We start from the raw sequence: 15,161 nt of genomic DNA, 5'->3' as shown, positions 1-15,161 counted from the left end.
AAATTTTTTATGGTACCTATAATTACATAATCGTAGAAAACGGCTGAAAAATACACAATTTCATTGCAAAAAATACGTACAAAAGACATTTCACGCAGCTCCGCGCGCGTTGGTACAGGAAATTTTTATTTACCCAACCAAAACCATTTGCGAAAAAGACTCCATTTCAAAAAATTTACGATGTTTCGCATGAGTATGAAAGAGACACGAGATAGAGGTTTGTTCAATTCACTAAACTAAATCAATGCCTGGGAAGATTAAATAATTTATAAAAGGAGCCGGCTAGGAACAACGGTATGTGTGCCGGGAGCTGGCGTTAACTGGACCTTTTTTTTAAAGGCCGCTTTTGCTAAATGAACATAATCATACCAAGCGATGTAGGTATATACCTACATAGTAACCATGTATTCGCGCTTTTGCTTGCTCACAAATATTTCGCGAATAAGTCAAAAGGTTACACTTTTTCTTACATTTCTATGGGGCGCATTCATCAAACCAACGAAGTGGTTAGAATTGCCAGACGGAGAAACAAATTTGTCATATGCATAAGTCAGAAAGGGCTCTCGTAATATCAAGCATCTAAATAAAATAGGCATTGTTTTGAAATCAGCTCGCCACGTGCGTCGTAATATATGAGTGTCCACAAAGACGATGCCTACAGTGTGCATATGAAGTCGCCATTTCACATTAAAAAACTTTTTGTATTTTGTAAATGGGTATATTTTATTTTCACAAATGACAAACATGTCATGTAAATAATAGTAAATCCTTTATAGGGCAGAAAGGTGATTGAAAAAAAAAACTTTTTGTACAAATATCTTATACACGGTGTCCATAAACTAGTTGTAAAACTGCCATCACAGTAAGCGGAAAGCGTTGCCTGGGTCGTGATGGAGGAATTAGCCAGCTGTGGAATTGAACTCACGATGCCTGGCGGGAACGACGATAGTAAAAGATTTTTTATTTACTTATTTATTTATTTTTTATTCTTTTCACATATTCTGTCCATATTTCTTTTTTTTGTAAGATCCTTTTTCTTTCAATGTTTGTTTTAATATTTTGTCCGATAGCTTGAATTGGTCTACTTTGTCCAATTAATTCATCATCTTTCTCACAGAGAAGCAGTCCTGGATTTCTCCACAAAAATTAATTTTAGGGGTCTCGTCATTCGAACACTTGTTTTCTTTATTTCCGCGCCAGTGTTTGTGGGAACTAAAATATATAATATAAAGGCATTAAAGGAGTATAATTTTTGAGCAACATTAAATATGAATCACCCTATACCAAACGAGCGACATGGGTCATAAAATAACAAGCGTGATGGTTAGTTAGTTAGGTAGGTACCGAGAAAATATTTAAAAAATAATAAAATATTTTGAAATAATTTCATAATACTTACCTGTATTCCGATTCGCCGTGCTGACGTTTCATCCCGTTCGCACTTAAGCTGCTGCCACACGCAAAGCTCACATCAACAGATAATATAAAGCACAATAGCGCTCGCCATACAATCCCATACAGACCCGACACACGTAAAAATATAACGCGCTATGAGTGTGGTTGTGAACTTCGCTAACCGAATTTATTTTACGTAACCGCTCCCGACGCGATATTTGAAAAGTTATGAGTCCCCCTCTCCGCCGTAAAAAGGAGAGGGGGTCATTTTAAATTACGGAGCTACCAACTAAGTTCCGTGTTCCCTTTGACAGCCATGACATAAGGAGCCTAATAATGCATTTCTTATTTATTATGTTAGCTCATATCGTCATGTGTGCTAGTAAATTTAGGAACATAAAAAAAATTTATTTGGCAAACATACTTAACATATATTTAAAATATAAATATAATCAATATTTGAATTTGAAGTAAACAAATTTTCGCCCTTTCAAAATTAATCATATTTTTAATCTCAGTATGTTTATATGGTAATATCATTCGGTTTTTTGATAAAGTTGGACGGCTTGGACGAAAGTTGAGCTTATTTTACAATAATTTATTATATGTCGCTTTCGTCGATCGGCGTGCGAACTGCGAATTTCCTGATTCGACGGAGAGGTTATGTCAGGTTATGTGAAAATGCGCTATTTACGCGCAGATTGTTTAAAATCTAAAAAGTTTTTTAAATAGCATTTATAACTATATAGTTGGCGGCATCTTCATCTGAGGATGAGCTGTCCAACAGATCCAGCAATAGGCGACAAGTATCATCCATTTCGAAAACGTGCTCAAGCTGTCAGTAAGTAAAGTTGTCACTTTGACAAATGAAATTATGTTCCTCGGCCGCTCTCGAATTCAACTGACCCCCTCTCCTACCATAGGAAGAAATATTTGATAGCGTCGTGTGTCGGTAGAAAAGATGATGCGCTGTACATTAACTTTTGATGTGAGCTTTGCGTGTGGCAGCAGCTTTAGTCTTGGATTCACTCTTTTCCCGGAATACTGATGATTCTTATAAAGGGCACGCCTCATTTTTATGGAATAACAATGCTGTACAAAATCGAAAAAAGTCACTTCAAACCGCGGCAGACAATGACTGTTGTAGCCCAGCTACACTACTCGCGAAGTTGATCGAAGTTGACCGAATACGATAGTGTGGGCACGAACTTCGTTTCGCTTCGGTCATCTTCGCTTCGCTTCGCCCGACTTCCGATTGTTGTCGGTAAATGCGCCCGAGTCAAAGGACTCGAAGTTCGAACACGAAGTGTCTGCCCACACTACTCGGTTCACTTCAGTTCGCTTCGAGACGTCGTGTTTGGTGGTTGTGCGTGCGCAGAGTCATAGTGACTATACGTAATAAAATATGGCTTCTACACTGTGGTCACAGGACCTAATTTTTTTGTTCCTAGAAACACTCCAATCCGAGGCGGTTATTTGGGACCCAATTGAAAGGGACCATAAAGATAACTAACTAACTAACTAACCTTGAATAAACTTGACGGCCGGCATAGTCCAGTGGTAACGCATTGGACTGCCATTCCGAAGGTCGCGGGTTCGAACCCGGCGTGCGCAAATAAATTTTATTTGATTGATTTGTGTTATTTCACAATTAATTAATTAAAATAATATATAGTATATTTGCGGCACGTTCCAGAGTGGAAGATACTACCAGTATCGCCCTGGTGTAAGACCACCATTCAGAATTGAAACGTTGCTCCAAATGGCTTAAGCCGTGTTTAGTGACTAGATCTGAATAGCCAGGTACTTCCCCACCTTCCTCTTTCCCTTCCCCACTTACCTTCAGCCTCACAACATCCCCCAATTGGGGATGCCATAGTCTCACTGGCTCCAGACGGGAGCAGTTGGGACTCTTGTGAGGTATTCACTATAAAAAAAAAAATTAAAAAAAATAACCATCACGCCGTTTCCCCGCAGGGGTAGGCAGAGAGGACGGACCGCCAAACAACTCGGTCTTGGCACACACTCCTTGCCTCATTCACATTCATACATCGTCTCATACATACTCTTCTATTATTCTGACTCTTGACATGGCCCGACTCGAGTATCTGATTCACTTGATCGTGCCATGTCTTCCTCGGGCGTCCCCGACTTCTGCTACCATTCACATTTGCATCATATATCCTCCTTACACTCCTATCTTCGCTAATTCGCTCTACATGCCCAAACCATCTAAGCGTCCCTTTCTTAATCTTACTCATTACGCTTACATCAGCCTTGCCCTCTTTGCGGATCTCCACATTCCTCACACGATCAAACATGGTTTTACCACACATACGCCCTTGAGGTGATTTTTCACAAAAACGGCGCTTTACAAATTATCCAATTATTATTATTATACGCCTCAGGGATCTCATTTCAACAGCATTTAATCTACTTTCATCCTTTATTTGCCACTTGAACGTCCATGTTGCCTAGTGCACGGAATCCGAGAGACTGAGCTACTCGCGAAGTTGCACGAGTGTGTGGGCACGCACTTCGGACTTCGGCTAACTTCGTCGAGGACTTCGTCGAAGCGCCGAAGCGAGTAGTGTAGCGGCCAGCGTTGCCGATTTGTGGGTAATTCCCCAAAATGCGGGGAATTTTTCAGCTTTTTCAAGAATTGGGTATTTTGCGGGGAATAACTTTTTGCGGGGAAAATGCGGGGATTCTGGGCATTTCTTGACTATCCATTAATATTACATTAAGTACATTCGGTGAAAGGTTTCGTAGTTTTCTTTTATGGCAGCACTGTAGCATTTATTTTTAAATGATAATGTCGGGGGATTCGTGAAGTTCGGGACCCAAACTTGAAGATATATGAATTTTTTTAGTCATAACTTCTATGGTGGAAGGATTATTTTCTTACGTACATCTTCTTATTTTGATGAATTGATGACTTGTTGTTGGAAAGTTTTATTTTATAATAAGTAATAACGGAGTTTTTTAAGTCTTTTTTAAAATGGATAAATGGTTAAAAAAGTGTGCAGTTACAAAGGAGCAAGGCAGTTTGCAGGTACGTTATATTTATTACGTGTTTAACGATATTGTAGGTATGTAAGTGAGATTGTAATATAATTTCGTTTTCTCTCGCAAAAATTTTCTAACAATTTTCTATTTTTTAAGGGTGAACGAAAGAGAAAATCCAAAAATGATGTATTGGAATCCGCAACTTCCAGTCCCTGTTCTTCTACAGGTCCATCTGAAGAGTCAGAGAAAATAAAAAAGGTAAAACGTCTCAACAAATTTAACAATCTGTGGCTAAAAGAACCGGATTTTAAAAGTTGGATAGGAAAAGATCCCAATTTGAAAGACGGAAATGAATGAGCATCGTGTTCTATTTGTTCCTTGTCAATCATTGCACACAAAAGTGACCTAATTCCCCATATAAAATCAGACCGTCACACGAGAAAATGTGCGGAGATACAGAATGTTCAAAAAATTTCAACTTTTATATTTCCTCACGGTTTAGAGAAGAATGTTAGAATAGCTGAATTAAAATTAGCCGGTGCTCTAGCTGAACACAATATACCATTATCATTTATGGATACATTGGGTCCCCTCTGCACAAACATTTTTCCCGATTCCACTATAGCTAAAAATCTCAACTTGCACCGAACCAAAACTACAGCTGTTTTAAAAAATGTCTTAGGAACTTCATTTATGGAAAAAATCTGTGATAAATTACGTACCAAAGGAAACTTTTTTTCACTCATAATGGATGAAACTACAGACCAGAGTTCTGTAAAACAATGTTGTTTTACTGCTATTATGTACGATCACGAAATCAACAAGGTAGAAACATTATTTTTGGATATGATTGAAGTAACCTCGGGAACAGCTACTGGACTATATGAGTGTTTAAAAGAAATGTTGCTCAAGAAAAATATTCCAATGGAGAACATTGTTGGATTTAGTTCAGATACAACAAACGTGATGGCAGGTGAACACTGCTCTGTATTTGCGCTTCTCATAAAAGATTTACCCCATATTTCCGTAATAAAATGCTCATGTCACATGATAAACCTGTCATCTTCCAAAGCTTGCCTCAAATTGCCAAGAAACGTCGAAGATTTCTTACGTTCTATTGGAGCTCACTTCAGCAGAAGCTCACGAAGGCAAAAGAAGTTCAAAGAGTTTCAAGAGTTCTTTCAAGTGGAAATACATAAAATTCTCGCACCAGCTCAAACTCGATGGCTGTCATTGAAGGCTTATGTGGATCGTGTAATAGAACAATACATTCCACTGAAAGCCTACCTAACCGAATCAGTCTTTTCGGATCCATCAAAGACTACGGAAGAAATGCTCATCACAATGACCAACCAATTTACAATTGTGTATTTAGAATTCATGTCGTATGTTCTTTCACTTGTAACAAATTTTAATACCTTATTTCAGTCAGAAAAACCACTACTTCAAACCCTTAAACCTGAGGTAGAAAAGCTTTTAAGAACGCTTTCATCCAATTTCCTAAAGATCAATTACGTCAGATCATGTGACGATATTCTAAAGGGAGACTTCAATAACACTGCACATTTTGTAGATTTATATCAGATATATGTTGGAATAAATGCTACAGAAAGCATGGAAAACTTAAAAAATGATAATAATGTACCCCGTTCAGCGATTCAAGATTTCTACAAAACATGCCAAGCTTTTTATATTGAATTGACAATGGACATTGTCAAGCGATTCGATTTTAGCGATTCTTTATTTTCATTTATATCTATAGTGATTCCGTTTGAAGCTCAACAATTTCAAATAAATTCATTGCTGCCTGTACTTCAAAGATTTCCGTTTCTCAATAATTTTGTTATAGCAGAAAATCTGAATGATGAGTGGCGCTATTCTGGATTTCTCCCTACATGGTCTAAATGCAGACGACGATGATGAAACTTACTGGGCTAAAGTGTTTCGCCTAAAAACCAATACAGGAAGATACTTGTTCCCAAATTTAAAAATTGTAATAAGTTTATTACTTGTATTACCATTTTCAAACGCTTCCGTTGAGAGAAAATTCAGTGTACTGAAAAATTTAAAAACAGAAAACAGAAATCGCCTACAAACAGATACGGTGGTAGCATTGATGACAACCCGGGAAGGTATTAAGAAAGAAGGAGGAAGTTTGAAGTTCAATCCTTCAAATAAAATGTTAACTAAAAATATATGGCATGATTCAGTGATTAATGATTAAAAGTAGATAATTATTTTACATCACTGTATAAATGCTTATCTTGTTAAAAAACCTTTAAATATGTTGTTAATTAATAGTCTCATAATAATGTAAATTGCTTACTAAATAATTTAACTTCATTGTTTTAAATGATTTCCTTCAATATAAATTAACAAAATAATGTTTTAAAAATTGTTTAAAATTATGTTTTAACACTAAACTACCATTTTGTCATCTCGTTTAAATTACTCGTACTTGTCACACTGTATGATTATATTGCCTTTTTTTCTACTAGCTATACAATTTATTGAATTTTTTTAAATATATAAGTTGAGTTAATAGGTTGTCACCTATTTTTTTTGTAATCTTACATTCTTATGTATGTAATAATATGTGTTAATCATGTCAATGGCAAAATAAAATAAATCAATAAAAAAATGCTAATTTCCATTAAATATTGTATTATTTTGAAGGCAAAATTTTAAAGGAACTTGTGGGGAATTTGCGGGGAATTTGACATTTTGCATTCCCCGATTCGGGGATTTTGAACATTCGGTGCGGGTATTTTAGAACATAAGCATTGGCAACCCTGGTAGCGGCCGCTCAAATGAATGAGAGAATGTGAATTGGCGGGCGTCTAGCTAGTGATAGTTACAGATTTAAGAAAGTTCTAAATAATTACAACCGCTCTCACTATAATTATTATACAGTTAATTTTGCCTTTTTTACTGCGTGCCAAAACCGCAAATGTTCCTTGCGACGAGTAATACTGGAACATTCGTAAAAAAGCAAAACGAACATTCTATCAGAATAACAAATCAAGCCGCGCAAATTGACATTTTTACTACAAATTTACTGACCACTTTAACACCGTAGGAATGGGCTAATAGCGTGCACGTGAAACATATGGCTCGCACATATGTTTGTCTCCTTCTAACACGGATTCGGGCATTTCGGCTAGCGGTGCCCGCATAAAATAATTACTTTTGTTAATTTAATTACTTGGTTATTATAAGTGATAGAACAGTGAAATTTTCGTTCGCGATAAACTCATTACGAGTATTATTTTTCGGTACTAAAATAAATTAAATATTATCTATAGTTTTCAAATGTGGCTGAAAAATAGATTGTATGGGAATTGTCACATCTGTTTCACCTTAAGAGTGATCTTGGCCATACATTACAACATTTTTCTTATTAATAAATACAACAAATTACAGGATAAAATTGACATGATTGACAAAACAACATTGATAAAACAACATAACATAACATAACGTAACATAAATAAACCAAACATAACATAAACATAACATAACATAACATAAATATGACATAACATAAGCATAACATAACATAAACATAACATACTTAACATAAACGGTACAGAGCTGGTAACAGTAGATTATCACAAAATTATAAAAATAGGAACTTGTGTACAATATAAGTGGGCGCTTTTCGTTATTAAACCAAAGATTTTTCTAAAATTAGTAGCGTTTTTTAAAAATAGAATTATGAAATTGGCAATCTTATAAACAAACACAGCATGAATTTGAAGTTCTTGTCAAGAATGTACTTTGTGTTCCAGGATTGACAACTAACCTATTGTCAGTGAGCCAGTTAATTAAAAAGGGCAATAAAGTTAATTTCAAAGAAAAATGCTGCTATATTTATAATAAAAATAATGAATTAGTTGCTATAGCAGATTTGACAGATGGTGTATATAAACTGAGAACAGAAAAAAAGAAATGTTTGTTTACATCATCAACTGGTGTTAGTACTGGTGAAGTGTGGCACAGGAGATTGGGTCACTTAAATTGTAAAGACATGGATAAGATGAACAAAGGTGCAGTGACTGGTGTGTCATATAATGACAAAGCAGTTTTTGGCAAAAGTACATGCATTGTATGTTGTGAAGGTAAACAATCACGCCTTCCATTTACTCATACAGGAACAAGGAACACCAGCATATTAGACACTATTCATGCAGACGTATGTGGACCTATGGAAGAGAACTCTATTGGAGGATCGAGGTACTTCCTAATTTTTATTGATGACTATAGCCGCATGGCCTTTGTTTACTTTCTGAAAGCAAAGAGTGAGTCGTTCAAATTCTTTAAAGAATTTAAGGCTTTAGTTGAAAATCAGCATAGTAAAAAGATTAAAACGTTCCGGACAGATAATGGCTTAGAGTTTTGTAGCAATGAGTTTGAAAAATACCTAAAGGAGGCCGGTATTTTACATCAAAAAACCAATACGTACACTCCTGAACAAAATGGGATGAGTGAACGCATTAACCGTACCATTGTAGAAAGAGCTCGTTGTTTGTTATTCGATGCAGGACTTCCTAAGAAGTTTTGGGCAGAAGCAACACATACTGCTGTCTATCTTAGAAACAGATCCATCGCATCAGGCTTGAATGACAAAACACCGTATGAACTTTGGACAAACAAAAAACCAGATTTAAGTCATGTGCGTATATTCGGCAGTGAGGTGATGGTTCACATACCAAAAGAAAAAAGACTTAAGTGGGATACTAAGGCTAAAAAAAATTTGTTGGTAGGTTATGCCGACAATATTAAAGGATACCGAATTTACGATCCCATTAAAAGATGTATTCTTACAAGTAGAGATGTCATTATCATGGAAGATGAAAAGAACCCAGAGGTCAATATATCAATTACCGAGAGTGGAGAAAAATCATGTCCAGTGGGGGACACTAGTTGCAAAGATACATCAAGTTCAGAAGATACAACCTTAGAAGAGGATATACTAGTCGAAGATACATCAGACGATACTTACACTCCTAGTGATTATGAAGATGCTTCTGATTCACCTGAGCAGCGTATTAGATCCAGCAGAATCATTAAGAAGCCAGAAAGATATGGTTTTAGCAACATGTGTGTTTCCAGTACTGTTCCAGCATCTGAGGAGATTTTATTCGCAGAGGCTCTTGAGGGGCCAGAGAGGGAGCAGTGGAAGCAGGCGATGGCTGAGGAACTGCAGTCATTTGAGGAGAATGAGGCGTGGGAGCTTGTTGATAATCCGGGTGATGTGACAATAGTGAAGTGCAGATGGGTTCTTAATAAAAAAGTTGACATTGAAAATAAAGTGCGTTTTCGAGCTCGGCTTGTGGCAAAAGGTTTTTCACAGAAAGCTGGTGTTGACTACACAGATACTTTTTCTCCAGTAGTGCGACATTCTACCCTAAGATTATTGTTTGCCCTTTGTGTTAAGATGAGAATGAGTATTACTCATTTAGATGTATGTACTGCTTTTCTAAATGGATATTTGAAAGAAAATATATATATGTCATTACCTGAAGGTTTTGTAAACAAAAGTGGGGGAAAAGTATTAATGTTAAAAAAGGCCATTTATGGATTAAAGCAATCTTCCCTAGCATGGTATGAAAGAGTTAAAAAGGTTTTAACTATTTTAGATTTTAAAAATAGTCAATATGAACCATGTTTGTTTACAAAAATGAATGGTAAAATTAAAATTGTAGTGGCACTATATGTAGATGATTTTCTAATTTTTTCTAACAGTGAGGCTGAAACTACTAAATTAAAAAATGTATTAGGCTCAGAATTTAAGTTAAAAGACCTAGGGCCTGTTAGACAATATCTAGGCATGAGAATTAATTTAGATAAAAATAAAAATGTTATTACTGTAGATCAACGACAATATATTGAACAGTTAGTTTCTAAATTTCAGATGTCTTATTGTAAAACACAATGTACTCCAATTGAGCCAAAATTGAATTTGGATAAGTCAACAGATAAATGTTTACCTAATGTTCCTTATCAAAAACTAATTGGAAGTTTAATGTACTTAGCAGTATTAACGAGACCAGATATTGCTTATTCTGTAAGCTATCTTAGCCAATTCAATAATTGCTATAATCATGTACATTGGAATTATGCAAAACGAGTGTTAAGATATTTACAATGTACTAAGAATTATTGTTTAAGATATAGTAATAATAATAATGATTTACAAGGTTTTGTGGACAGTGATTGGGCAAGTGATGCATTAGATAGGAAATCCTATACTGGTTTTTGCTTTATGCTGTCAGGTTCAGCTATTTCTTGGCAAAGTAGAAAGCAGAAAACAGTTTCTTTGTCCAGTACAGAGGCGGAATATATTGCTTTATCTGAGGCTTCCAGAGAGGCTGTCTACTTAAGGAATTTGATGCATGAAATTACTGATACACTTTGTAATTGACTTGTATTGCGATAACCAGAGCGCATTAAAGTTAGCCTTAAGTAATCAAAGTCATAATAGGTCAAAACATATAGATGTACGTTGTCATTATATACGAGATGTTGTAAAGTACAAATATGTTAAAATTAAATATATTCCTACTGAGGAAATGCCTGCTGACATACTGACTAAAGGTCTATGTTATGTAAAACATTATAAGTTTATGAAGTTACTTGGCGTTGTAACTAATTAATAAACAGTATATTTAGTTTATTTTGATAAGTGGGGGTGTAAATATCTTTATCAAAATTAATGTACTGTGCTAATGTGGGTTACTAACGCCATCTAGACGTAATAATGTAAAGCCTTCAGTGTTCAAATAAAACGTTCCAGTTCGTACTGTCTCCTCAAAACTCGTGTTTGATTTACAAGAACTAATATTAATAAAAAAAAATTGCAGTCAATAATGGTTATGATACAGATTTCATAGATATAATCCTAAATAAAAAACTAAAACAAATAGCCATTAATCAATTATTACTCTCTAGTCCAGTGGTCCCCAACCCCTGGTCCGTGGAACAAATGGTACCGGGCTGCGAAGAAAAACTTATTCTGTTGAAAACATCTTTACGCTATGTAACCGCCGACACAATACCGTTGAAGTAAAAAAACCCCGCATGACCCGTGCTGACACATGACGTTCTAGAATATAAACATTTAATTCAACCACCCTCAGCCGGCCGCGGTAAGATTTTCAGACGTTGACCGGTCTGCGGGGACAAAAAGGTTGAAGACCATTTCTCTAGTCGACCTAATAAAATCAATGATAATAATCTTCATTACCAATGGCGGAGGATTTTAATCATCATTAATTTTTCCACTTTAAGTGTAAAAAACCTTCCATCTGGAGTCAGACCGGCTTTTTACACAAATAATAAAATATAGGCAAGTTTCTAATTCGTTCAAAAGACAAAGATGACAAACTGAGTCATTCGGGTATTTACAACTTAAATTAAAATAATTGTTCATCTTTTTATATCGGTAAGACAACATGGGTGGGTTTTTCATTTACCTTTACTTTTAGCAGTGCAGTTTACAGTTACTTTCGCAATACATTTGACATTTAAGGAAAAATGAGTTTTTTCACGACGCCAACTGCTAAAGTAAAGGTAAATAGGGATGACAGCATGATAACTAATCTAATTCCCAAACTTTTGTTTTGGGAGCTGTTCATATAATTTTTTCATGTGGCAACTCACACATTAAATGTCAAACGTGATTGGTTTATTTATGTGTCAAACATTCTATGAATTCTATGCGTATTGCGTTGTTTATGATTGCATCTTCTGGTGTAAATATTGTTATTTAAATAATAATAATGAGTTTTATCGTCGAAAAGTAAGTAAAAATTCAATTAAATTAATATTAATAGTTATTTTTCAATATATAACCAATGTATACATGTTTGCAGCGAACGTGGAAACAATTTTTCGGCGAGGGAAATCGACATGTTAAAAGATTTGCTACAAAAATATGGAGCTATAATTATGTGCAAGAGATCTGATGCATTGGGCTCACGTGACAAGGAAAAAGCCTGGGGCTCTTTGACAAGTGAGTTCAATGCATCGACAAATGTGCTCCGGACAACGAAGCAGCTAAAATATAAGTGGGAATATATAAAGCGTGTTGCTAGAAAGGTATTACAATCACTACTCATTTGATGTTATCTCTCATCTATTCGTGATAATTTCACTCGTTTATAATTGAAAAAAATGTGTGTTTTGTATATTTTAGGAAGCTGGAAAGCAAAAACAGTCACAGCAAAAAACAGGTGGTGGGCCTCCCATTCCGCCAATGTCGGAAACTTCTGAGTGGATTTCGGGCATTATGAAGGAATCCACTGTGGGGATTTCCTCAACATACGATGGAGATTGTAAGTTCTCATAGACACGTCATATTCCTAAGGAAATAAATGTATATCATGTGATGTGGTGTGTAGATGCAGTAATGTCGATTATCTCTTGCCGCGGGGTGTGGTGATGAATACTGTTGTCTCATTATTTCATCATATTTTGCATGCAGTTTACAGTTATTTTTATATAATAACATGTTAAACTTTTAACAAAGGTGATGTCTAAAAAAAAAACAAGCCGGTTTGGTATTTATATAAATATAATTCATCTTTTCAGCTACATCAAACACAAACAGTTCTAAATTAAGCGCTGACAAACTACAAATTGTACAGCAGCTCATGGGTTCAGGTAAGAAATTCTCTAATTTTATAATGTTGTATACCTAGATGCTTTAGATCCTTGCGGCCAGGCAGATAAACATGTCATTTACAAACTGCAATCTCAACCTGCAAAGCAACCGCCCGTTAAAGACTTGCTCCCAACAACTGTCATCATTTCTTTAAGCAGAACTTTAAGTACATAGTTATTTTTTGATTTCAGAAGAAAATCCTGGAATGGATATACTTCCATGTCAGCAGTCATCAGTGGTAGATGTTGACCTTATAAATATTGAAAACCAGAATAATTTCCCAGCAGAAACTCCCTTGAGAAGTAAGTGGAAACATTTTTATCAATAAAAATGTGTGTATAAATTAATTTATGAATCCAATAAATAAAAAAGTGTGTTTATTATCTTGTTCCAGACATTCGCAAAAGGTTTCATACAAAAACTTCCCCAAAACAGACAAATCTTTCTGTCAGCACTACTAATTTAATAGAAATGAAGGGAGAGAAATTACAAATGGAAATAAATATGATGAAGCGGGATATTGAAAGAAAAGAAGAAAAACATGCTGTTGAGATGGAAAACTTTGAACTACAAAAAAAGATGAAACGGGAGAATGAAAGACAAGAAGAAAAACATGCTATTGAGATGGAAAACTTAGAACTAGAAAAAAAGATGAAACGGGAGAATGAAAGACAAGAAGAAAAACATGCTATTGAGATGGAAAACTTAGAACTAGAAAAAAAGTTTAGAAATACTTATATTACAAAAACAATTAAGTGAATTTAATTGTTAATTAAATAATAAATAATACATAAATCATATTTTTAAAAGAGTGCATCATTTCAATTCCTCGTTTTCTTATTTCTTATTCCATATAATGTGCACAGTACACACTGCACGTGAGTTACAAGTGCGAGTACAATGGGTTTTCATATTGCGTCTCTGACAAGTCTGACAGCCAACCTAAAAAAAAAATATATATATTTAAAATATGTATATAAACCTCCTCTGCTTCCGCCACATTCATACATCTATGTATTGAGTTGGATCCTTCTAATTTCTAATGAATTTATGTCAATGAAAACCTGCAAAGGGTCAATTAATGGAGTACTGTAAGAAAGTGGTTATCTATGTTCATAAATATTAAGGATACAAGGAATAAATACTTACTGGTCAAAATAGGAATGAATGAGTGCTTCCCTAGCATTGCTTCCAGAGGTGGCCGGCGCACCGCTGCCACCGCCTTGATTGTTATCCATTCGGAATCTGTCGAGATCAACATACATTTCCGGATCTACCTTAGGAATGTTCTTTTTTAAACAAATATTGTGTAAAACTGCGGTGGCAAGTATGACACTTTCGATTCTGTTTTGATTCAATCTTAATTTGGTCGCAATGCAGGGAAAACGTCTCTTCCAGACACCATACGAACGCTCTACTGGATTTCTGGTGCGAATATGGCATCTATTGTATAGTTCCTGCCCTGGTATAATTGGATTTCTAAGAGGTGTTAAAAGGTAGCGCTGCACGCCATATCCCCCATCTCCCAAAATTACGTTGCTTCCAAAATCTCCATTCTCCAACCTGCCTTTAATGTTGCTAACATTAAAAATGGTGCTGTCATCGCTAGCTCCTGGCCATCTACATACAATATCCATATGTTAAGTTAGACACCTTCGCTGCCTAAATAATAACGGCTTTTCAGAATTCGCTAATCACCTGATTGATAAGTCTCATACTTTCTGTCATAGCACCAGTCCTGGATTTGTCAATAGGCCTTATAGGCCGCGGCCTAGGGGCGGCAGAGTTCAGGGGGCGGCACTCGCTCGCTTTGGTAAGCCGTGTATGCGATTAGAAACAAAAAAGTCCCTGTGGATAGACAGAGTTTTATAACTATTAGACGATAAATATCATTTTTTACAGGCGCTCATTCCTAGTACTTTAGTTAGATAGTTACTTATATTTATATTACTGCCCGGGTGGCAAGGGTAAAGGGTGGCGGCGGATCGGGGGCGGGTGATGTGATGAACAGTCACCCCCGCTACCCGCCCGCGCCCGTACGAACGCATAATATACCGTATCACGTGCGCGCCGGGCCGGCCTGCAGTGC

At 35.8% G+C, this 15,161-nt stretch overlaps 1 protein-coding gene across 1 annotated transcript; it reads left to right on the top strand.

The window, feature by feature from the left end:
* The first annotated feature begins 7,023 nt into the window (after positions 1-7,023).
* On the top strand, positions 7,024-13,831 carry LOC149426082 (myb/SANT-like DNA-binding domain-containing protein 3). The gene is made up of 5 exons (XM_089635218.1): positions 7,024-12,507; positions 12,605-12,743; positions 13,000-13,071; positions 13,264-13,374; positions 13,467-13,831. The coding sequence occupies exons 1-5, from the start codon at positions 12,319-12,321 to the stop codon at positions 13,829-13,831; spliced, it is 876 nt and encodes a 291-aa protein (XP_089491344.1). The 5' UTR covers positions 7,024-12,318.
* Positions 13,832-15,161: the final 1,330 nt, after the last annotated feature.

Source organism: Hesperophylax consimilis, chromosome 1, assembly GCF_061612785.1.
Source record: "Hesperophylax consimilis isolate HC1 chromosome 1, BYU_Hcon_1.0, whole genome shotgun sequence".
Classification (NCBI taxonomy): domain Eukaryota; kingdom Metazoa; phylum Arthropoda; class Insecta; order Trichoptera; family Limnephilidae; genus Hesperophylax; species Hesperophylax consimilis.
Note: the sequence above shows the minus strand (reverse complement) of the source record. Positions and strands in the feature narration are given on the sequence as shown.